The 22,767-nt window shown below is 65.2% G+C and overlaps 2 protein-coding genes across 2 annotated transcripts; one reads left to right on the forward strand and one right to left on the reverse strand.

Moving 5' to 3' along the window:
• Positions 1 to 1,620: 1,620 nt before the first annotated feature.
• On the reverse strand, positions 1,621 to 10,966 carry SEMA4B (semaphorin 4B). Its single transcript, XM_009897339.2, has 15 exons — positions 10,771 to 10,966; positions 9,183 to 9,341; positions 6,655 to 6,815; positions 6,253 to 6,315; positions 6,069 to 6,167; positions 5,860 to 5,971; positions 5,614 to 5,730; positions 5,345 to 5,502; positions 4,719 to 4,900; positions 4,450 to 4,600; positions 4,097 to 4,307; positions 3,892 to 4,007; positions 3,302 to 3,465; positions 3,122 to 3,216; positions 1,621 to 2,961 (listed from the first exon to the last, which is right to left on the reverse strand). The coding sequence occupies exons 2-15, from the start codon at positions 9,283 to 9,285 to the stop codon at positions 2,180 to 2,182; spliced, it is 2,514 nt and encodes an 837-aa protein (XP_009895641.2). The 5' UTR covers positions 9,286 to 9,341; positions 10,771 to 10,966; the 3' UTR covers positions 1,621 to 2,179.
• Positions 10,967 to 16,984: 6,018 nt separating this feature from the next.
• Positions 16,985 to 22,213, forward strand: IDH2 (isocitrate dehydrogenase (NADP(+)) 2). The gene is made up of 11 exons (XM_054169158.1): positions 16,985 to 17,131; positions 18,351 to 18,442; positions 18,765 to 18,930; positions 19,342 to 19,502; positions 19,592 to 19,735; positions 19,847 to 19,983; positions 20,107 to 20,258; positions 20,339 to 20,451; positions 20,529 to 20,626; positions 20,719 to 20,811; positions 21,036 to 22,213. Exons 1-11 carry the CDS (start codon positions 17,041 to 17,043, stop codon positions 21,118 to 21,120), a joined length of 1,332 nt encoding a protein of 443 aa, XP_054025133.1. The 5' UTR covers positions 16,985 to 17,040; the 3' UTR covers positions 21,121 to 22,213.
• Positions 22,214 to 22,767: the final 554 nt, after the last annotated feature.

The raw sequence follows: 22,767 nt of genomic DNA on the forward strand, positions 1-22,767 counted from the left end.
TTTCACCCTCTGCTCTGTGCTGCCTTTGTCTGGCTGCGGCGACGGCAGGGGCTGCCCTGGCAGCGCTGTGGGAAGGGTGCCATGCAGGGTGCTGGGGACACGGCCTCCTGCCAGGCCTCTGTGCCTGTGTGCCAGCCGCAGCTCGAGGAGGACAAGAGCTGGGTCCCAACGTCCTGTTTGGTGACAGGTCCCATGTCCTTCTTAATGACAGCCCTTCCCGTGGGCCACCTCCCTCCAAAGCCAGGGCTTGTTCTCAGCAGCACAAAGAGCCCAGCAGCTCTGAGCAAGGCACAAAGGGAAATCCAGGGCAGGCAGCACTACCTTTGCTGCAGGCAGTGCTGGAGCCCTTTGTGTCTGTTCATCCAGCAGGCTCTGCCCTGGCCTGCTGCCAGCCGTGGGCAACGGCCCTGCCTGGGCTCCACGGCGAGCCCTCCGGCCACCCTCCCAGGGAGCCCCTGGCCAGAGCTGCTCTGTAAGGCTATGGCTGAGCTATGACACACGGCAGGGCCATGCAGCGGCAGGGCCTGAGGGTCCTCACCACACCTACGCTGGGGTGGAGTAGCTCTTGGCTCTTGGGGTGCCAGCCAGTGTCTGTGTCAGGGGACTGGGGCTGGCTGCTGTCTCAGGGCATTGGGATGGGTGGATGGCTCAGGGCATAGGAACTACTGGCTGTCTCGGGGTGCCAGGGCCGGTGGCCATCTCGGGGTGCCAGCATAGCTGTTTCTCATGTACCGGTTCCTGCTCAGTGCCCCGTGGTGCTGATGGTATCTACCCGCAACGACCTGTACCCCTGCGGCCCTGGGGGCTGTGTCTGCTGGCACGGCACCAGTCAGTGCCTCCGGTGGCTTTTTTGATGTCCCAGAACAGGCTGGGCAGGAAGCTCGGTGCACTGGTCCAGCTGGGAGGCAGGCAGTGCTGGTCCCTGGTGGGGAGCCTGCCTCGACACGCAGCTCAGTTTGGAGCTCGCCACTTCCCCCAGCCCCGGGCTCATGCTCCTGGCGCTTCCCAAGGATCACGAGCTGCACCACACAGCCTGGCCCCGGCCATTATGGGATCAGATCTTGCTGGCAAAGCAGGATGGAGACAAGGACCTGCTGCTTGGACTGGCAATGAGGTCCCACGTGCAGCATGACACTGGGCCTAGGGCCCAGGGCTGCCACAGCCCCTCTCCTGACAGAGGCTGCCTTGCTCCCAGCCCACCACTCACTTTTCTTCCTCCCGGTCACTGTCGTGCTGGGATGGCATCACCCCATTGCTCTGCAGGTTCCTCCACCACAGGGACACTGCTGTCACCACCAGACTGCTCACCACAGCATGTACCTGCACACAGCTTCAGAACAGCTGAGACCTGCCTGAGCTTGCTGCCACAGGTGCAGGACATCCCAAAAGCGTGGGTCACAAGAGACCCCCTCAACACCAGCCATGGGCATCATCACTACAAGGCCACCCAGCCACCTCCCTGCAGGGCCCCAACACTTGACCAAGCACACGCAACTCTGCAGGCCGCAGGGGACATCGTCCAGACCCAGACACGATTGGCCTGGACTAGCAGGCCGGCCCCGGGAAGGCAGCCAGCCCCACCACAGCCCCACGCAGACACGTCCAAAGGAGACACCTGGACTTTATATAAAAACCACAGACGTTTCTGCACACACACGTGGGGACGTGGGGACGCGGGGACGCGGGGCTGAGCCGCTGCCTGCACCCTCCCCGGGACACGATTCACATTTTCCACGCATGAAAACCAACCCAAGCACAGACACACAGCACACGCTGCGGGCTGGCCGCTCGCCTGGCTCTGGCTCCCGCAGCATGATGTCACAGTGAGGTGGGGTGTGAGGGGGCTGCACCTGCCCCCTCCTGCCCTCTGCATAGAGGGGGGTCCCGGCGGCACCGGGGCCGCGCTGGCAGCCCGAGCCGCATCTGCCCCTGGGCTGGGGGAAAAGTCCTGTGCGTCCTTGGAAGGCACACGGCACCCCTCACACCTGGGGCCTCTGGTGCCACCCCGGCGGCTGAGGTGAGCCCGAGGAACTCCCAGGGCAGCCAAGCCCCAACAGGATGAGGTGGATCCGGCCCCGCAGCAGGGTGCGGGCTCCGGGCATGCACACATAGACAACACGGACCCCGGTGCCGCGCGGTGGCGAGGCTCAGCTGAGCAGGATCGTGGGCAATGTCCCTGTCACACCACTGAGTCCTGGATCTCAGAGCCCAGGCGTACCCGGGGTCTTTGGCAGGCAGGAGACACCTCCACAAAGCTGTCCCGGATGTGGAGAGGCCTCTTCTCCGACTCGGAGAAGGCATGTTGGGGGCCAGGGGGCTCATGCACGGGGGTGCTGACGATGTAGTTGTCCTGCAGGGCCTGGTAGCCCTTGTGCTCCGGCACTGCACTGGGCAGGCTGCTGCCATTCAGGGGTAGGCTCTCCACCGGCTTGCGGGGTGGCTTCTGGTGGCGGCTGCACTCGCTGGGCTCCAGCAGGGATTTCGTGCCGTGGCGGTGACGGTGCAGGAGGAAGAGGGCCAGCACCAGGATGGTGACGGTGACGGCAAAGAGCACGCACATCACCAGGAACTCGGTCCAGTAGGTCTTGCCATCCAGCCGGGCCGCAGCACTGCCCACGGCTGAGGTGCTCCGCGACGTGCTGACGGTCTCCAGGGTGTCCTGTCCGGTGCCCGCCTTCCTGCCGGGGTCCGGCAGCCCACGGGTCGGCTCCTGCACGCCCACGCAGTAGCTGGCCATCAGCTTACGGAAGCCTTCCTCCAGCGACCAGCACTCGTAGGTGCCAGCCCGCTCGGGGCTGCCCACCAGAATGAGTGCCCCGTCGGGCAGCACCAGGTAGGAGGCGTTGACAGGCGTCCCGTTGTGCAGCCAGCGCCGCGATGCCAGGTTGGAGAGCAGCTGGCAAGGCAGTGGCCGCACTGCATTGGGTGGCAGCTGGATCTGCTGGCAATGGACACCTGAGGCTGTGGAAAGACAGCGAGGGATATCAGCAAGACCATTGGGACCTCGTGGGTGACTATAAGGGTGATGGGGGGGATGTCAAGTGGGAGCCTGGGGTGCACGGGAGCCCCTGGGACCCCCTGAGCTGGCAGCAGCCCCATGGCAGCACCCAGAGAAACTCACCTGGGGTCAAGAAGATGCGGGGACGGGGATAGGAAATGTTGGCCAGCTGGCAGAGCCGCTCAGTGTCAGCATCCTCAATGTCCTGTGCCCAGAGCCTGGAGACAGGGAAGGGTCAGGGCAGTGGGATGCTGGGGGGTGCTGAGTGGTACAGGGGCATGGAGAGGGAGATGCAGCACTTACTGTGGGTGTGCCACGGGGTGTGGGGTGGCCCTACGGCAAGCACCCCGGCTCCAGGCACAGAAGGGGTCCCGTGCCAGCACGCACTCACCACAGCTGCGGTACAGGCTGCAGTTGGCAAAGGGCACCTGAGCCACCGCTGTGTAGGTGGCTGCATAGACCAGGCCCTGTGGGATGGGGCACAGTAGGGTCAGTTCCTCCACACCCCAGCTCATGAACAGGACCTGCCTGGTGCAGGCTGAGCCCACAGTATCATAGAATCACAGAACAGTTGTGGTTGGAAGAGACCTTTCAGATCGTGGAGTCCAACCTTTCTCCCAGCACCACCAGGTCACCACCAAACCATGGCCCTCAGCACCACAACTCCATGGCTTTGAAACCCCTCCAGGGATGGGGTCTCCACCACTACCCTGGGCAGCCTGGCACCGGCCTTGAAGACCCTTTTGAAAGAGAAATTGTTCCTCACGTCCACCCTAAACCTCCCCTGGGGCAACTTGAAGCTGTTTCCTCTTGTCCTCTGGCTTGTTCCTTGGGAGAACAGACCAACCTCCCGCCCTCACCCCTGTCCCAGTGTGCCTGTTCCCAGTTCCTGCCTGGTTGTGGTCCAGCAGCAGCTGGAGAATGGGCTGGCCAGCAGGGAAGAGGCGAATCTCCTCGATGATGTGCACACCACGGTTCACACGCACAGCCTTGTGCAATCGGCCATCATCTGCAAGCACAAAGTGCGGTGTTGAGCAGGGCTGGGGCACACACAGCACACGGGCTCTGCCCCACCGGGCAGCCCACTCCTGAACCCACCCGTGCCCAGGAAGAGGACGTCGTAGGTGCCGTGGAGGGCCTGCGCGCGGTGGACGACGATCTGCTGGTAGCGCAGGCGGCTCTGCAGCAGCAGCGGCTGGCTGCGCACAGGGCTGTCCATCAGGAAGTGGTCCTTGATGAAGTTCAGCACCCGGTCTGGCATCTGGAGGGACGAGTTTATCTTCAGGTGCCGCGTGTGGCTGCTGATGCACTGCAAGGAGAGACGAAGGGCTCAGACAGGGTGCCGGGCAGCGAGCAGCTGGGTGGCTGTGCAGCGGGGACCACCGTGACCAGGAGAGCACAGGGGGCTGCCCTGTATCCTGCAGGTGGGCAGGTGCTGAGCAGGTGCTTACCGTGCCCGGCCGGGGCTCGGGCACGGGGCCCGTGTCGGTGTACCACTGCTGCGTCTCGCGGTTCACCTCCTTGTAGAGCCCGCCGAAGGCGCGCTGCACGCTGCGCATGGGGAAGGCGCACACGGCCGAGCTGCCCAGGCCACCCTTGTTCCTGGCAGGAGACAGGCAAAGCCCGCAGCACCATCAGTCACCCTGGCTGTGCCGAGCCCCGCCATACCACCCTGGGAAGCAGGCCATGGCCCCATACCACCCCAGCTCTCCCCACTCACCACTGCGAGGTGAAGACCCCATAGAAGAGCGTCTCACGCCAGCGCAGCTCGCCCGGGGTGAGCACAAAGACATCCTGCAGCACGTTGAAGGGGAAGCCGTCCTCGGGGTGTGAACAGAGCAGCTGTGCCTTCAGGAAGGTCGTCCACCGCCGCTGCAGCACGCGCTCCCCGCCCTGGTCCCCCTGCACGGTGCCACAGCAGGTTGGGGGGTGTGATGCCACGGCAGCAGGGAGCGCCGTGGGGCTGGGGTCTGTCTGTTCCAGCATCAGAGAGCAGCCCCAGCACTGGGGAGGCATGAGCAAAGCAGCCTCCAAGGTACCCAGGACAAGGGAAACGTGACCCAAGAGAAGGACAAAGGTTGTATCTCCCCTGGTGAGAGGACAGAGGAGGTGGGGAATGGTCACTGCCACCAGTGTGGCTGATGTGAGCAGCTGGCTCAAGCCACAGCCCTGGTTAGGCACTTGGAGCTGTGAGGGGTATCCCACAGGGGTGCTGGTTTCCTCATGGGATGTTCAGGAACCAGAGGATGGAGATACTGAGGGTGATCCCAGGTCCCTCTCCCCACCCCAGCAGTGAATAACACCCTTGGCAGGGCCCCCAGACACCCCCCAGTGCCCCATGGCCACCTTGCAGACACGGGCGATGCGGGAGACAATGGTGTTCTCGAAGTAGTCAAACTCCTTGCCGGTCTCACTGAAGAAGAAGTAGACCTTGTCGTCGTCACCCTCGGGGTTGCCGGCGGGCAGGCTCTCCCTCAGGTAGGCTGAGCCCACGAAGACCGGGTCTGGGGACATCGGCATCCTCAGCGTCACCCCGCCACCGGGGCTGGCCCCATCCCCACGCCACCACCCCCCGCAGACGTAGCCCTGACCCGCCGTGCCGGCCCGGCTCTCACCCTGCAGCCAGCTGAGGGAGTTCTCAGTCTTGAGGGCGATGCGGCTGTCCTGGCTGCGGGAGATGGTGGGCTCGTTGCCCTGGAAGTTGCTGACGGTCCCAGCGTAGAGCTCGCCGTCTGCCAAAGAGATGCTGCCGCTGGCACCCGGCGCATGCCACCGGCACGGCCCCGCTCCCCCGCCAGGGACGCATGGCCTGGCCCCCGCTCGGGCTGACGGAGTGGCCGTGGGTCTGGGGCGAGCCTTACCGACCATGACGGCCGTGGAGCGGTACTCCGGGTCAAAGGGGCACCGGCCCTTCCCGTCCTCCAGCAGCACCCTCCCCAGCGCGTCCCGCTCCAGGCTGAAGTGCCGCACGTTCTGCAACGGGAGCAGGCTGTGAGCTGCCGGCGCCCACCCCAGCACCCAGGACCCCCGCACCCCCCATGGGACCCCCGGCCCCGCTCCCTCTGCTCACGATGTAGGCACAGGCTGGGCTGAAGGCACAGGTCCCGCAGGTGTAGAGGTGGGTGCTATTCAGCTGCAGCAGCATCTTGATGTAATTGTGACAATCTCTCTGCAGGGGCAAGAGGACCCAGCTCAGCCCTCCTGCCCACGCTAGCCTGGCACGAGGAGGGCACTGCCCACCCAGTGGGGCTCACCTGGGGGTCCTTCCCCTTGAACACGCACTGCCTCTTCTTCTCCTCATCTGCACTCCATGGCAGCTGCACAGAAGGGACAGTCACTGGAAGCCCCCAGCACTGGCTGGTGCCCACATGCCACTCTCCTCAGACTGGTAGAGCTTGTCTCCTGCCCAGCATTGATGTCCTCCCCATCCCAAGCAGGCTGGCACAGCAGCTGCCAGCTGTGTCAGGGACAGCTGGAACAGCCACCTCCATGCTGTCCCAACCAGCTCCTGAACATGCAGCAGCTTGCACAGACCCTGAGCTCTGCCAGGGAGCACCAGGGAGGGGAACCTTAACACCATAGCCGGCTCCATGCCCACATCCCTTCTCAGGGGCTCTGTGGTCCCACACGGGGCTCAGTCCCCTCTGTGGGCTCACCCTGTGAGCCAGTGTCCCGGACTGGAAGTGGCTGGTGTTGACAGCAACAAGCAGCTCACGTGCCCCCAGGTAGAGCGTGCCACCGTCCGGGCTCAGCAGCAGGGCTGTGTAGTTGGTCACGCCAGGCACCTCGAACCGCTGCACGACCCGCTCAGCCGAGTCTGGGGAGGGAGAGACACGGGCAGCAGCCTGGAACCAGCACCCAACCCCCCGGGCACCCTTGTGCCACAGCTCCCTCCTGACCTCTCTGCTCAGCACCTTGATAATGCTGCCCACACAGAGACGCCAAGGACAGACCTGGCTCTCTCCACGAGGTCAGCAGCAGCACAGTGAACCGGGCATGGCAGTGATAGTGCCCAAGGGCAGGCCCCACGCTGCTGCCAACACATATCAGTGCCTTGTCCCAGCCCCAGGGACATCCCCGGGGCACGCTGCGGCGGCTCTGCCGTCATGCACTCGCCTGGCCTCACATGGCCTGGGGGTTCTCCAGCTCACAGCAGGGGGCGATGGGTGCCGGGACCGGCTGCCCGCTGCATCCCATGGGCAGCACTGGTGGCTGCCGGTGCTGGACGCGGGGCAGAGGCTGAGTCATGGGCCGCCCGTCCCGCGTGGGTGGCCTGGCCCCGGAAGCCCTTCCTCTCCTGCAGCCATGCTGAATCAGATGGGCCCGGCTGTGCCAGCAGGACACGCTGAGCTGACTCAGGCTGCCAACTCCCTCACCCTGACACCCTGTGCCCCGGGGACTCCCTGACCTTCTCCGACCCCCTGCCTGCTCCTGGATCCCTGCTGGGATGGCCCCAGGGCTCTCATGAGCCCCTGCTCAGTGACAGCCACGATGAGGGCTAAAGGTGCTGTTGTGCCAGTGGTGCTGCAGGGTAGACTCTGCCTTTGTCCCCTTCCTGAATCACTCCACCAACCCCCACGTGGGATGCAGCCATCACCTCAATCCCCAGGGGGCCAAGTTCGCCCCTGCCCAGCCCCCACCTTGGCTCTCCTGTAGCACCACAGAGCACAGCCGCACCATCACCCCCGGGGCATCCCCCTGAAAGAGGTCCTGCACCCAGCACCAGGGTGATGCCAAGCCCAGCGCCAGCAGCAGAGGGGCATCGGGGGGCCCCTGCACCCTGCAGAGCTGTCCTGGCGTGGGGAGCTGCCACAACCCGTGCCGGCTGCCAGGGGACCTGTTGGGACAAGACCTGCTTCTTCCAGACAAACCTGCTGCAGGCACCTCCAGTGCTTCCAGAGGAGCAGCTCGCTGGCTCCTCCCTGCCACCGACCGAGAGCCCCACACAGCCGCGGTCCCCAGGAGCCACCACCAAGCCCTCAACCCCACGGCAGCGCTGGGGGTCCAACTGGGCACCCCCACGTCCTGCTCGTGAGCTGCAGCCCTTCAGCCTAAGCAGCTGCTGCAGGTGGGCAGAGCTCAGACAGAACCGGTCTGTGCAGGCAGGGCCGGGCAGTGCGGCTCCACACGGTGTGGCACGGCACAGCATGGCACAACGCCGAGCTGGGCCCATCCTGCCGGCTCCCAGGACTCTCATCCAGCTCAGTGGGTCCCAGATCCGCGGTGCCACCACAACCGTGGCTGGTAGTCACGGCAGCACGTGGCAGGGCCACGTCCACGCCGATGAACCGCAGCACGCTGAGTGCTCCCAGCTGCCCATGCTCGCTGCCAGAGGCGGCCTGGTCCAAACCACGGCACCCTCCCAGGCTGCCCAGCACGAGCCCGCTGGCCAGCAGCAGCTGGATTTAGCCACCCTCTCCTGGCAGCACTGCCAGCCCCGACACAGGCAGGCAGTCCCCATTTGTGCCACAGCCCCACGCCGGACAATGGAGCTGGGCCCAGCGGCTGCCGGTGCTGAGCCTGAGCTGCCTGTGGAGTGTGCCTGGCAGCTCCCCCTCCATGCCAGCTGCGGGGAGAGACCTTGTGCAAGGTGAGGGGGGTCTGCAGGTCAGATGCCCACTTGCGAGGGGCTCTGCGTGGCTGAGCAGCCTCCCCATTCCCCTTCCCCAGGACCATGCTGCTGCTGCTGGCTGCAGAGTCCCACACCAGCCTGGGGTCAGGCACAGCAGAGCCCCAGGGATGCAGCTGGGAGGTGGTGTGCAGGCACCCAGCCAGAGCCGAGTGGGCAGACCCCCGTGGCCAGCTCACCCCACGTCACACACACACGACACGGCTCCACGCGTGGAGACACGAGGACGCCTGGGTTGAGGCCCCACTTGCACCCTCACACCTCTGACCCCCGACCCCACTGTGCGCAGCCTCGGGGCTCTACCTACTCCCTGCCGGAGGCTCCTCGCACCCCACTACATCCCCGGGGTCCGCGGCGACCTCAGTACCTGCCCCGCAGCAAAACACGACCCCCAGCTGGCCAGAGGCTGCTGGGGCGAGCTCAGCACAAAGCGGTGGATAGGGAGCCCGGGGGGCACCCGAGGAAAACGTGGGCAGCCCGGGGGCTGCGTGGGACGTTCCGCCGCTCCGGGGAGGGGGAACTCGACGGCCGCCTCGGGGCAGACACTCAACTCACCATAGGGCAGGCTGACCCGCGGGACCGGCTCCTGCGCCGCCGACAGCAACAGCACCGCCAGCACCAGGAGCACCGAGCCGGGCAGCGCTGGCCGCGCCGCCATCCCGGGCCGGGCCGGGCCTCCACCGCCTCCCGCGAAGCCGCCCGGGCGCTGCTGACCTGCGGAGAGAGAGGGGCTCAGCGGCGCGGCTCGGCTCGGCTCCCAACGGCTCCGAACGGCTCGGCTCGGCTCGGCCCGGCCCCGCCGCTCGCGCGGCACCGCCCCCGCCCGCCCAGGCCCCGGGGCTGCCCCCGCCCTGCTCGAGACGGGGCGGCTCCGCGCCGAACCCAGCCCAGAGCAGCCGGGCTGAGCCGAGCAGGGCCGAACCGTCCCGAGTCGGGCAGAGCCGAGCCGAGTCAAGGCGTGCCGTGCCAAGCTGAGCCGTACAGGGTTACACGGAGCCGCTCCGGTGCCCCGGGCGGGGCGGGCCGGTGGACGAAGAGGAGGTGGCCGATTTGCCACCGGGCCCGCCCCCGCCCCGCCCCGCTCCCGATGCTGTGAGCTTCCCCGCAGTGCCTTGCCCAGGGCACCGGCTCTGACCGGCCCCTCCCGTCCGCGCCCGGTCACCGGCTGGGCTGGGGACCCAGTATGGCTGTCCCGAGGATGTCTGTCTGTCTGTCCCGGGAAAGGCTGGCCTGGGATGCCAGGGATGTCTGTCCCAGGGAAAGATGGCATGGGTACGTCTGCCACAGCAACGGCTGACATGGGGATGTCTGTCCCAAAGGTATCTCCCCTGGGGACAGCTGAGCTGCCAGAGCTTGTGGCCGTGCAGGCAGTGACGCTGTGCCCACAGCCCCCAGACTCAAGCTTTGCTCTGTCCCCTCTCTCCAAGGAGCTTTGTCCTGCCTGGCCTGCAGCAGGCTCTGCCCTTGCCCCCAACCCCAGGCCTACTCTCCCAGAGGGACCAGTGGGCTCCCACAGGGCACAGTGGTATACTTGTGCCAGCCCACCATGGACAAAGCTTGCCAGCACCGGTGCCCACACAAGGCAGCATCCAGGACCACGGGACACATCCCTGCCAGCCTGTCCCTGGGGCTCCAGGATGAGCACAGTCCCAGTGGAGCTTCAAGGTGGACAAGGTGGCCTGGATGCTGCCAGGGAGGCTGTGCTGGACAGAACCCCCTGTCCGGGCCCAGGGTGGGCTCTGCACCCTGGCCAGGGTGTGGGCAGAGCTCGCAGTCCCCTGGCACGAGCAGAGGCAGACCCCAGAGAAGTGTCCAATCCAGAGGTTGCCGTGGCAACATGTTAATAATGACAGCTGCTGGCTTTGCCATGGAAACAGGGGGAAGGGGGTCTGCTGGCAGCAGGCAGCTCTCCTGGGATCATACTGCCCACTGCTGCCTTCCCCACGTGGGACAGAGCTCTGTGCCACTCTGCTTGGCCAACCCTGACCCTGACACTCCAGGCCATAGTCACCTCACTGGTGGAGCCCTCTGTGAGCTTCTCACCCGAGAGAAGTGTTCCCCACACTCCTTGGAGGGCTGTGCCCACACTCCCACCTTCTGCCCGCTCAGCACCGCCAGACGGTGCCCTCTCTCCAGGCCATACCTGCTGCCCAGGGACTCCCGGCACTGTCCCAGCCTCCCTCCTCGGCTCGACTCCCTTCCCGATCCCCCTGTGCTCAACGGCAGCCGACGTCCCTTCCTGGGCCGGGGACAGTCCCGCCAGCTCCACCTGCCTTATCAGCAGCAGCCTTTGCCCGGGAAGTGCCACAGCCGTCGGGACACGGCTCTGCGTCACCGCCGAGCTGGGCACGTCACTCTGCGTGGGGTGAGAGCAAGCACTCACCCTATGGCCACGGCCCCACGGCATCCCGGGGGTGCCCAGGGGGCTCTGGGGACTCGGCAATCACCCGTGCGTGGCTGTGCGAGTGCTGTGCCAACACCCTGGTGTGACGGCATGCAGCAATGGGAACCCCCTGCCGGCAGGCCAGCTGCTCCGGGGCAGGCAGGCAGCAAGGGCAGGCAGGGAGGACAGGCAGGGCGGGCAGGCTGCCCTGGTACAGGCTGGGCAGTGAGCAGGCAGCAGGGCGAGTCCAGAGCCTGTGCCTTTAAGCAGAGCCCTCTGCTGCTGCTGGCAGCCAGGCCTGTTTACCACAAACTCCCATTTATCTGCTCCGCCTGCCCACGCAGCCCTGCCAGCGCGGGGCAGTGCCGGGGGCACCCTGCAGCACTCTGCCCTGTGCGTGCCCCGTGCAGCTCTGCAGGTACCTGCACGCACAGGGGCTGCGCCCTCCGGCCCAACCCGCCCCGCGACTGCGCCCGCCATGGGGTGCCAGGCCCTGGCAGCACCAAAACCCGTGGCCTAGGGTCACCAGGCAGGTGGGGTGTTGGTTTCTGCACCCAATTCCCACGCCGGCGCCCTCCACCCTCTGCCCGCAGGCAGTGGGCGCCTGGGAAGGCAGCAGTGGAGCTGGGTGCTGCTGCCTGCCAGGAGCAGGGGCTGTGTGTACCCTGCTGCTGCTGCCTGGGTGCTTACGCCTTGCTCCTGCAGCCTGCCCTGCTGCAGGCAGCAGCACAGGCAGCAGCGCGAGCAGCAGCAGCAGAGGCAGCGGTGCAGTCACGTCCCCTACACCAAGCCCTGTGCCCGGCTGGCACGCAGCCCACGCAGCCAGGCTTTCCCCGCCGCCCTGCGTCCCGTGGGACTCGCACGCACGCCCCCGTCCTCGGCTCTCTCCTGGAAGCTGCCAGACACCGCGGCGCGGCCCCCCCCGGAGCCCCTAGCTCTTGCTACGCAGCGCAGAGCCTCTTGTGGGCACACCTGCAGGCAGGCTCTGGCCCTGCTGATTCACCCGCAGATGCTCCAGACCCAGCTGTGTGGGCACTGCTGCGGGTCCCGCCGGAGCCCAGCTGCTTGGCTGGCACAGCTGCAATCGGTGTCTGCGGTGGGCACCCCGGCTCTGCTTCGCTGCACCCTGGCAGCGACACAAGAAAAGGCCTAGCTCAGGACAAGGGGTTGGGGCAGGGGGTCAAAGCTCGCTGCTGGCCCCCATGCCGGGCCCATGGGGCATGGGCATGCAGGCAGAGCACCCCACACGGCTCCCCACGCAGCCCTGGGGCATTCTTCCTGTCCCACAGCACTGGCTGCGCCTCCCTGCCTGAGCCAAGGGCTCCCACAGGGCCACAGCCCTGCTCTCTGCAGCCACAGAGGATGTAGCTGCCCACATGCCCTGACCCAGCTCTAACCCCACTGCCAGGGCCGCCTGTCCGACTGTAGCACGCAGCCAGCCCCTCTCTGCCCCACAGCATCTCCTTCAGCTGGGGTCCCTCGGGCCCAGCCCGCCTGGCCCCGCACAAAGGCACCTGTCCCACCGCTCCCAGTGCTCGCCATCCCACACTCTTGTGCCACATCAGGCTTGGCTCAGAGGGCTGTGGGACATCCTCACAGTTCAGCTGCCCCACTCAGTGCCAGCGCCTCCCAACAGTCACACACTGCCTGCCCACAAGGCTTCGGGACACCGGGTCGCTGCCCTGGGCACCCCTGGCACAGAGCAAAACAGAGACACTGGGCTCCCCTTGAAGGGTGGGGATGTGGTGGGCTTTGAGGGTAGGAGACTAAGCACCCCAGGGTGCAGGAAGTGGGCTCAGGGATGTGTGACCCCTTCTCAGTCATCCCCAGCCTCACAGAGCCCAAACCAGTGCCAGTCTCCTCAGCCCTTCACTCTGGCACAGTGGCACCCTTGGCACAGTGGCACTCTCGCTGTAGTGCTCCTGGGGGAGGTTGGAATGCTGGACCCCAAGAGCATTCCCAGCACCTGCTGGAGTAGACCCAACTGTCCCTGTGTCCCCCAGGCCCAAGGGCTGCTCTGGCACCACACAGCACAGTCCTGCACGCCCAGGACATGCAGCACGCGTGCAGCCAGGGCACATCCACACACGTGGGGCACACCTTGCACACGTGTGCCCCACCATGTCCTGACCACAGACCCCTCACACATGTCTGCACCCTCGGCCAGGCGCCATGTGTAACACTCTCCCACACGCGTGTGAGCACACGTGGAGCACTCGCAGGCTGTGCACGCCCCCACGGCACAGACACGCCTGGGAACACCCTCTGGGAACAGCCCCAGCTGCAGGGGACATGCTGGCTGCACAGCCCCCCGAGGGCTCCTCACACACACGTGCACACACCCTGCACAGGCATACATGCATCTGCACACTCATGCACACACACATGGACACACATGGACACACTCGCACACACACCCCTGCTCACACTCACATGTGCACACACTCCTGCACACACTCACATGCACACTCCTGCACACACTCACATGCATGCACTTACACTGCACATTCACATGCACACACACTCCTGCACACACTCACATGCATGCACTTACACTGCACATTCACATGCACACACACTCCTGCACACACTCACATGCATGCACTTACACTGCACATTCACATGCACACACACTCCTGCACACACTCACATGCATGCACTTACACTGCACATTCACATGCACACGCACACCTGCTCATACTCACATGCATGCACTTAACACTGCACACTCACATGCACATACACACCTGCTCACACTCACACACATGCACTTACATGCACACTCACATGCACACGCACACACATGCTCACACTCACATGCACACACACTCCTGCTCATACTCACACACATGCACTTACATGCACACTCACATGCACACACACTCCTGCTCACACTCACATGCATGCACTTAACACTGCACATTCACATGCACACACACCCCCCTGCTCACACTCACACACTTACACAAGCACACCCACATGGGCACACACACACATGCACACATTCCCCTGCAGACACACTCACACACTGGCCACACATGCAGGCTCACACACACTCACTCACACTCACACAAACGTGCACATCAGACATGCAGAACCCTGCACACTCCCGTGCACACACCCCTCTGCAGACACACTTACAGGCAAGCACACACACAAGCCCCTGCACACTCACACTTAAGGACACTCATGCACATTCACACACACACATTCCCTGACACACACTGACAGATGCACACTCACACTCTCACACGTACTCACACTCACACAGATATCAACACACACGCACTCACACACAGGCACCCCCTCAAGCTCTCACCTCCTCCCCCGCCACACACACACACACACACTCGTCCCTCGGCGTGCCCCGTGCACGTGCACACCCAGACCCTTGCACTAGCCTTGTGCACCTCTCCAGCCCTGCGTCCCTTGCACAACACCCTTCCCCCTGCACCTCCCCTGCGGCCCCCGCCCCCCCCCGCACAGCACCCGTGCGTGTCCCCCCCCCCCCCCCCCCCCCCCCCCCGCAGCATACAGCCCCTTGCACCCCCACAGAATTACCCCCCCCCCACCTCCCTTTCACACCGCACCCACCGCGGCCCCAGTTGCACACCCGCCCCCCCGTGCTCCCGGTGCCCCCACCTGCTCCGGCGCTGCCGCCTGCTGCACACCGGCTCGGCCGCGGGCGCTGCGGGTCCCCCCGGCAGCGGGGGCGGCCCCGGGGTCCCCGCCCGCGGCTCCGCCCGCTCCGCCGCCGCTCGCAACAAAGGGGCCGCCCCGCCCGGCCCGGCCCCGCGCCGCCGCCCGGCTCCCGCCCGCCCCCGGCACCGGCACCCGCCCCGCCCCGCCGTGGGGGGCAGCAGCTAGGGGGGAAGCGGTGGATCTTGGCTGGGGGGTGTATGGGGTGGTCAGTGCCAGTCCTTGGGGGCAGGAGCTGTGGGGGCCCTGGCTCAGTGGCAGGGGAGGGCAAGTCCCAGGAGAGAGGCCCGGAGAGATGCTCCAGGGATGTCGGGGGGGCTGCTGGCCCCGGGCTGGTGCTGGTCCCCACACGCAGGGATGCTGGACCCCTCCCACGCAGGGCTACATCCTGGGGGTGCTCCAGGGCAGTGGTGTGGCTGCAGGCACACCCAGTGTGGGGACACCCAAGGGTGGGGACACTGGATGTGCGGGCACATGGGCCCTGAAATTAAAGTGAGGCCCTCGTGGTGGCACTTGGCTCTGGGGGTTTTGAGGTAACTCTGGCATCTCCTGGTGACATTTAGCTCCATGTGGTTTGGGGCAGCCCTCGGGGGCGTCACAGGCTCCAGACTGGGGATCCAGCAGGCAGAGCACGCTCTGCACCAGAGCAGAGCTGTGCCAGCAGTGCCAGAGCCAGCACTGTGGGCACCAAGCTGCTGGCAGCACTGGGATAGGCAGGGGATCCCAGGACATCTCCCTTCCTAGAGCGTCCTTCCAGCCTGGCCACTCAGCATGTAGTTTCCATGCCCTCTACCATCCCCAAGTATTGCCATCTGCCCACCTGGGCCACAGAGGATCCCAGCAGCTCCTCCTGATGTCATGCTGTGCCCCCTGAGCAGCTGTGCCACCTCTCCCTGTGCAGCACGGACAGAACTTGGCCACGCCACCAGCTGCAGGCTGGCTGTGCAGAGTGGTGCCAGCCAGGGAGGCCCACCCTTGGGGCCAGCACTGCCCGTGCTGGGAAACACCAGGCATGGTCCTGCTGAGCATACAGCTTGCTCCCCTCCTGTGGGCAGTGGTGCCCACCTGGACATGCCCCCCCCTCCAGCTATGCTTTCTCTGGCTGGTGTGTCTCAGTGTCCTCACCCCGACAGAGCCCTCTTGATGGGCCCTGCAGCCAGCCCTGCTAGTGCTCAGGGACCCTCTTGGGACCCATCAATGCCTGGGAGTCCCAGGGCCAGTCCCTGGGGACCCTCCTGGGACACACAGCCAGTCCTGACAGTCCTCGGGGACCCTTTTGGGACACATAACTGCTCAGGAGTCCCACAGCCAGCCCTGCCAGACCTCGGGGACCCTCTTGGGACACATTGCTCCCAACAGCCAGCCCCAGGGGACCCTCCTGGGACATGTCACTGCCAAGAGATCCCACAGCAAGCCCTGCCAGCTCTTGGGGACCCTCCCAGGACACATTGCTCCCCGCAACCATCCCTGTCAGCCTCTGGGTGACCCACCCAGGACACACTGCTCCCTTCAGCCAGCTCTACTGGCCCCGGGGGACCCTCCCGTGCCAGCCCGGACTGAGCAGTGTTCAGGGCTGGAGGCCTTTGTCTGCGGGCTGCCCTTTGCTGGAGCGTTGCCACATGGCTGCTGGTGGGGACATGGTCACCAAATTGGCGTGACCTCGTCCCTGTGGTCCTTGGGCAGCTCTGACCATGAGGCTGGAGTGAGGGCATGGGGCGGGACGGGGGGGGTGGGTGGGACAGAGGGCGGGAGGAGTCAGCAGTGTGGCCGGGCACAGCTGGGCATCCTCCCAGTCCCCTGTGGTGAGGGGGGTGGGCACAGCACCCACTGTGCCCTAGGGGTGCCCTAGGGAAGTCAGTGGGACTAGGGACACCCAAGAGCGGGCAGTGGGTGCTGTGCGTGTCGCCCCCTCCCCTCCCCCCGCCCCCCCCCGGGCTGCTGCTCTGGTTAATGTTAAAACCAGGCAGACGTCAGCACACCCAGCCTGGCACACCCCCCCCCACCCCCACGCGGGAGCAGGATCTGCCCGTCCTCTGTGTGCCTAAAAAAAGCCATCGGCTTGGCCACCCTGTAAAGGGACAATAAAAACTTCACCGGGGGGGAGTGGAGGGGGTGGGGCTGAAGCAATGGCCAGAGCCACTCCGTGGGGGCCCTGCGCGGGCCCCTTCACGGCCCTCGCAGGGCCCCACGGCGTGCCCCGGGCCCCGACAGCTCTGGGGCGGAGCGGAGCGAACCGTTCCCCTAATCCAGCTCCTCCTCCATCGCTTTTCCCTGTCCGTCCCCCACCCCAGCCCCGCCACCGCCGTCGTGTCCGCCCCGTCGCGCCCCGCCATGGCCGCTCGCTGCCTCCGCGTCGCACCGGCGCTAAGTCGCCTGTCTCTGTGCCCGGCCCCGGCCACCGCCGTGGGGCAGCGGCGACACTGTGAGTACGGGGAGGGCTTGGAAGGAGGGGTACATGACTTTGGGGACCCGCGGGGAGGTTTGCACGCTGGGCTGGGAAGGGGTTTTTGGAGGGCGTGGCGGGGTGCAGCTGGGTTCGTCTCCCTCTGTTACAGACGGACCTAGTGGGGGGGTGGCCGCGGTTCCACGCGGGGTTTTGTTGGCGAGGGTGCATGATTCCTGTTCCATGTAGGGGTTTGCTACCCATTTTTTTTCTCGGGGGTGGGGGGTGTTGGTCCCGGTTCCACGCGGGACTTTGTACTCTGGGTCTGGTCCCCGGGGGAGGCTTGGTCCTGGTTCCACGTGGCTTTTTGTCCACCCCGGCTTTGGTCCCGTGGTGAGCTTGGTCCCCATTTCACGCGGGGCTTTGTACTCGAGTCTGGTCCGCGGGAGGGGTTGGTCCCGGTTCCACGTGGGCTTTTTCCCACCTAGGTCTGGTCCCAGAGGGGTTTGGACCCGGTTTTCTAGCTGGGCTGGGTCTTAGGAGCGTTTGGTCCCAGTCACAGACCCAAGGAGGGGCTTGCAGCTGTGTTTGGCCCCCCAGGAAGAGTTTATTCTGGTCCCAGTCATGTGCAGAGTTTTCCAGCCGACTTTGGCCCCCAGAAGGGTTTGCTCCTGATCCCAGTCCCAGATGCCCTCAGGTCCCCACCCCGAGGGATTTGCCTCTGGTCCCTGACGCACTGCTAGGCTTAGCACCCAGAGGGTTTTGCTCCACCTCCAGGTCCCACAAAGGGATTTGCAGCCCAGTTTGTACCCGGGTCTTGTCCCGAGAGGGCCTGGCTGCCAGTCCCAGTCCTGTGCAGGGTTTTACACCCCAGCTTTTACCCAGTCCTGGTCCGGGTCTCATGTGGGGCTTTGCAGCCCAGCTTGGACCTTGTCCTACCCCATGAGGGGTAGACACCCATGCGGTAGGCACCCAGCCACTCCCACTCCAGCAGGGTTTGCACCCTGACCTGCACCCAAGCCCAGCCCCAAGCAGGATAAGTCCATGAACCAGTCCAGACCCCCACAGGGTTTGCACTCCAGACTGTGCCCAAGAGGGGTTTGCACCCTGACCTGCACCTGGTGTCCCCCCAGCCCTGCCAAACAGGAGGTTGTGGTCCCCATGGGACAACTCCTGGCTGCACACCATGGTGCAGAGATGTGGGGCCGAGCTGTGGGGCCGGTGCTGGCACCGCTTACACCCCACTGCCACTCCCCAGATGCTGACAAGCGGATCAAAGTGGCCAACCCGGTGGTGGAGATGGATGGGGACGAGATGACACGGATCATCTGGGCCTTCATCAAGGAGAAGGTAGCAGGGTCCTGCCCGGGGTTCTGGTGGGTGCTGTGCAGGGGTGCAGGCGGCGGTTGTACAGGGCTCGGGCGGTCCCTGCACGCTGCCCTCCGCGTTCCCCTGTCCTCCATCCGTCCTTCGGTCCGCAGGAAGCAGGTGGTGAGATCAGCACAGCTTCCGGAGGGACCTGGAAGTGAGGAGGTCCCAGGCAGGGGGAAGCGTCCTGGGCAGGCAGCGCTGGCTGGGCTGGTGGCCAGGGCTGGCTGTGCCGTGGTGCCTGGTGCTGCTCCTCAGAGACCCCACACTATCCCCCCCACTGACGCTCTCCCGGCCCCCCCAGCTCATCCTGCCCAACGTGGACGTCCAGCTTAAGTATTTTGACCTGGGTCTGCCACACCGGGACAAGACCGATGACCAGGTCACCATCGACTCGGCGCTGGCCACCCAGAAGTACAGCGTGGCTGTCAAGTGTGCCACCATCACTCCGGATGAAGCCAGGGTGGAAGGTGGGCAGGGGGTGAGGAGGAGGGAGGGCTGCCAGCAGCTCCATGGGGTGCTGAGCCCGCTGTGTCTGCCTGGACCCTTAAGGTCAGCAGCGTCCCACCACCCTGCACAGGTTCTGGTGGGTAGGGGGCTGTGCTGCTGCCTGGACTCTGTCCCTTCCTGACCCAGAGGTACTTGGGGGTGCTGTGGGGACAAAGCAGCTGCTGCCCAGTGCCAGTCACAAGCTCTGGGGCCGGCTGTCCTTCTCCTTGGCCGGCAGTGGAGCTCTGGCAGCTGCCCAGGGTACAGAGGAGCCGGGCGTGGGGGGGCTGGCAGGGGCTGAGGTGGAACTGGGCTGGGGTGACCACCAGGGCTGTGCCTGGTGCGGAGGGGTGTTCCTTGTGGGGGGGTGGCCTCACCTCTGCACACCTCAGAGTTCAAGCTGAAGAAAATGTGGAAGAGCCCCAACGGCACCATCCGAAACATCCTGGGGGGGACGGTGTTCCGCGAGCCCATCATCTGCAAGAACATCCCGCGCCTGGTGCCCGGCTGGACCAAGCCCATCACCATCGGCAGGCATGCCCACGGCGACCAGGTGAGCCTGGCGCAGGGGCAGCTCGCCCTGCGGGACGCGCAGCGCCTCCTGCCGGGCTCTGCCCCACAGCTCTGCCCTGCTCCCCGCAGTACAAAGCCACCGACTTCGTGGTGGGCAAGTCCGGGACCTTCAAGATGATCTTCACGCCGAAGGATGGCAGCGGGGTGCAGGAGTGGGAGGTGTACAACTTCCCCGGCGGCGGCGTGGGCATGGGCATGTACAACACCGACGAGGTAACTGGGGGGGGGGAGGGGGCTTGGCCGGCAGGGTCCCTACAGGGCAGCGTGCCCTGCCCTCTGTGGCGGGATGGGGGTCCCACGGGGGACTGTGCGCTTCCCTTGCAGTCCATCATGGGCTTCGCTCACAGCTGCTTCCAGTACGCCATCCAGAAGCGGTGGCCGCTCTACATGAGCACCAAGAACACCATCCTGAAGGCCTACGACGGGCGCTTCAAAGACATCTTCCAGGAGATCTTCGACAAGTACGGACTCAGGGGAGCTTGGGCTGCCGGGTGGAGAGAGCTGCCCTGGGGGCTGTTGGCCAGAGGTTGGCAGAGGGCTGTGGCCCGGTGTGGGCACGACTGATGCTGGGCCTGGGCTTGCAGGCACTACAAGACCGAGTTCGACAAGCTGAAGATCTGGTACGAGCACCGGCTCATCGATGACATGGTGGCACAGATGCTGAAGTCCTCCGGGGGCTTTGTCTGGGCGTGCAAGAACTACGATGGGGATGTCCAGTCGGACATCCTGGCCCAAGGTGGGGTGGGGTGGGGTAGGCTGGGGTCCTGTGGGGTGGGTTGCCCTCCTGAGCTTACCTTGACCTCTGTCGCACCACAGGCTTCGGCTCCTTGGGGCTGATGACTTCCGTCCTGGTGTGTCCGGACGGGAAGACCATCGAGGCCGAGGCAGCCCACGGCACCGTCACCCGCCACTACCGGGAGCACCAGAAGGTGGGTGAGCTCCACCCATGCCAGGCTGGCCGTGGCAGGTTGCCCACGCCGGGTGGCTGAGCGCTCTGTACGTGCAGGGCCGACCCACCAGCACCAACCCCATCGCCAGCATCTTCGCCTGGACGCGCGGCCTGGAGCACCGGGGCAAGCTGGACAGTAACCCAGACCTCATCAAGTGAGTGGGGTGGGGGACATGGCTGGTGTCAGCTGTGGTGGGGTCTGTGGCAGCAGGGTGCTGGCTTTGCTGGAGCTCCCTGTGGCGCTCAGGTTTGCACAGACACTGGAGAAGGTCTGTATCCAGACTGTGGAGAGCGGGACGATGACGAAGGACCTCGCCGGCTGCATCCACGGACTCGCCAAGTACGTGTGGCTGCCGGGGCGGGGGCAGCCGGGTGCCGTGCTGGCACCCTGGCCGTGTGGGATGGTGCAGTGGCGTCTGCACAGTCCCCAGGGACTTGGGTTGTCTATTTCCATCTTGGCTGGGCAGTGGCCACGTCCTGTGCCCAGGGCTCTGCCCTCCAGCTCAGGTCAGAGCTGCTGCCAGCGGCAGGACCCTCCCAGCCCTTCTCTGTCCCTCCCTGTAGTGTGAAGCTGAACGAGCACTTTGTGAACACCAATGACTTCTTGGACGCCATCAAGAACAACCTGGACAAGGCCCTGGGCAAGTAGCAGTGTGGCAGGGAGTGTGTGTGAGGGGGTCACCAGGGCCCCCCCACTGTCACCGTCACCCTGATGGATGGGCACTCAGCGCTGCCCACTCCCTGGCACAGCCTACCGACAGCCAAATCATCCTTGTAAGCACTTTTCTTATGAGTGTCTGCAAACTTTTCTAGGGGTGAGCAGGGCTGGGGAGAGGGTTGGCAGGGGTGTGGAAACTGCCCTGCACTGATTTGTGTACCTCCCAGCTCGTTGTGCCAGCAGCCATTAAACACCTCCCCAGCCCCCAGCACGTTGTGGTGGTGGTGGCACGGTTCTTGGGGCATGGGCACAGGGGTAGTGCCAGCCTCAGGAGGCAGCCAGTGGCTAAAGCAAAGGTGTTTATTGGAATTATTGCTCATTTTGCTCTGCAAAAAAATGACCAAAACACAGCAGGGCTCTGCAGGAGAGGATGTGCTCGGGAGGAACACCAGGGAGCCACGTGGCACTGCTGGCCTGAGAGCCCCTGCCGGTCCCATGGGGCAGAGCCTGGTGTCACAGCCCCCCCTGGTGCCTCGGCGCTCTGACAGCAGTGAGGCCTCCTCCTCGTGGCCTTGCCCTGCTGTTGGGTGCTGGGACTGAGGTAGTGTCGTGGGGGGGCCTCGCCCCACTGCAGGGGGGGCTCTGGGCTGGCCAGTGCTGCAGCCAGCTCCATCCTGCCCCAAGGCTAAGGATTCTGGTGGTCCACAGGTGATGGCAAGGATGGGGGTACCTTGCCTGGTGGAGGGAGGTGACTCCCTCTCATCAGAGCCAGTCTGGAGCTTTTGGGGATGGGGCAGATGGTGCCCAGCACCAGGGAGTGTGACAGGATCTGTGCCCATGCCTCCCAGGAGAGGCTGGTGCTTGGCGGGACCCTAGTGGTGTGAGTGAGGCTGTGTGTGCTGCCCAGCCCCCTGCCCCACAGCTAGAAGCGTGCAGAGCCAGGAGGGTGGTCCCAGGTCTCCCAGTGCTGCCCCAGCTCCTTGCTTCCCCCACTACCAGGAGCAGAGGAGGCAGAGACTCCCACCCCCAAAAGGGCTGCTTAAGCCAAAGCCTTGTCCTGAGCTCTTGAGCAGCTCAGGGGGCGAGGAAGGTGATGAAGAGAGGCGGGGCGGGGATGAAGTGAGAGAGAGGGGAGGGGGGATGAAGAAACAGAGAGAGGGGGGAGGGGGGATGAAAAGAGAGGGGGGAGGGGGGATGAAGAAAGAGCGCAAGAGGGGGGAGGGGGGATGAAGAAAGCGCAAGAAAGGGGAAGGGCGACAGAGTGCAAGAGAGGGGAGGGGGGATGAAGAAAGAGAGAGAGAGGGGGGAGGGGGGGGATGAAGAAAGAGAGGATGAAGAGAGGATACAGGCAGCATGGAGAGCACCCACAGTTCCTTAGGAAGGTCCTGCCCGTGGCCAGTTGCCCCAGGGACGGTGGGACCCCCAGGGACGGTGCTCGGCCCCTCCCCGAGCAGCCGGCAGCCGCCATGCAGAGAGCAGACACGTTACACGGGTTTACAAAGCACACTGGTTGAAGGAAACTGAACCTGGTGAAAAGATCAACCCAAGCACGCTGACAAAAATAAATTACTCTAAAATACCATCATTTGCTGCAGGGCGGCTGGAGCCTCCCCCCACGCCGCGCCGCTCGCTGCGGCC

The sequence above is a fragment of the Dryobates pubescens genome, chromosome 17 (assembly GCF_014839835.1).
Source record: "Dryobates pubescens isolate bDryPub1 chromosome 17, bDryPub1.pri, whole genome shotgun sequence".
Classification (NCBI taxonomy): Eukaryota; Metazoa; Chordata; class Aves; order Piciformes; family Picidae; genus Dryobates; species Dryobates pubescens.

Coding starts and splice junctions, on each gene's coding strand:
- SEMA4B (XM_009897339.2), bottom strand. CDS start 9,285: ATGGCGGCGCGGCCAGCGCTGCCCGGCTCGGTGCTCCTGGTGCTGGCG. Junction 6,816..9,182: donor GCGGGTCAGCCTGCCCTATG/GTGAGTTGAGTG, acceptor CTCCCTCCCCAG/ACTCGGCTGAGCGGGTCGTG. Junction 6,168..6,252: donor TCAAGGGGAAGGACCCCCAG/GTGAGCCCCACT, acceptor TTGCCCCTGCAG/AGAGATTGTCACAATTACAT.
- IDH2 (XM_054169158.1), top strand. CDS start 17,041: ATGGCCGCTCGCTGCCTCCGCGTCGCACCGGCGCTAAGTCGCCTGTCT. Junction 18,443..18,764: donor GGGCCTTCATCAAGGAGAAG/GTAGCAGGGTCC, acceptor CGGCCCCCCCAG/CTCATCCTGCCCAACGTGGA. Junction 19,503..19,591: donor GGCATGCCCACGGCGACCAG/GTGAGCCTGGCG, acceptor TGCTCCCCGCAG/TACAAAGCCACCGACTTCGT.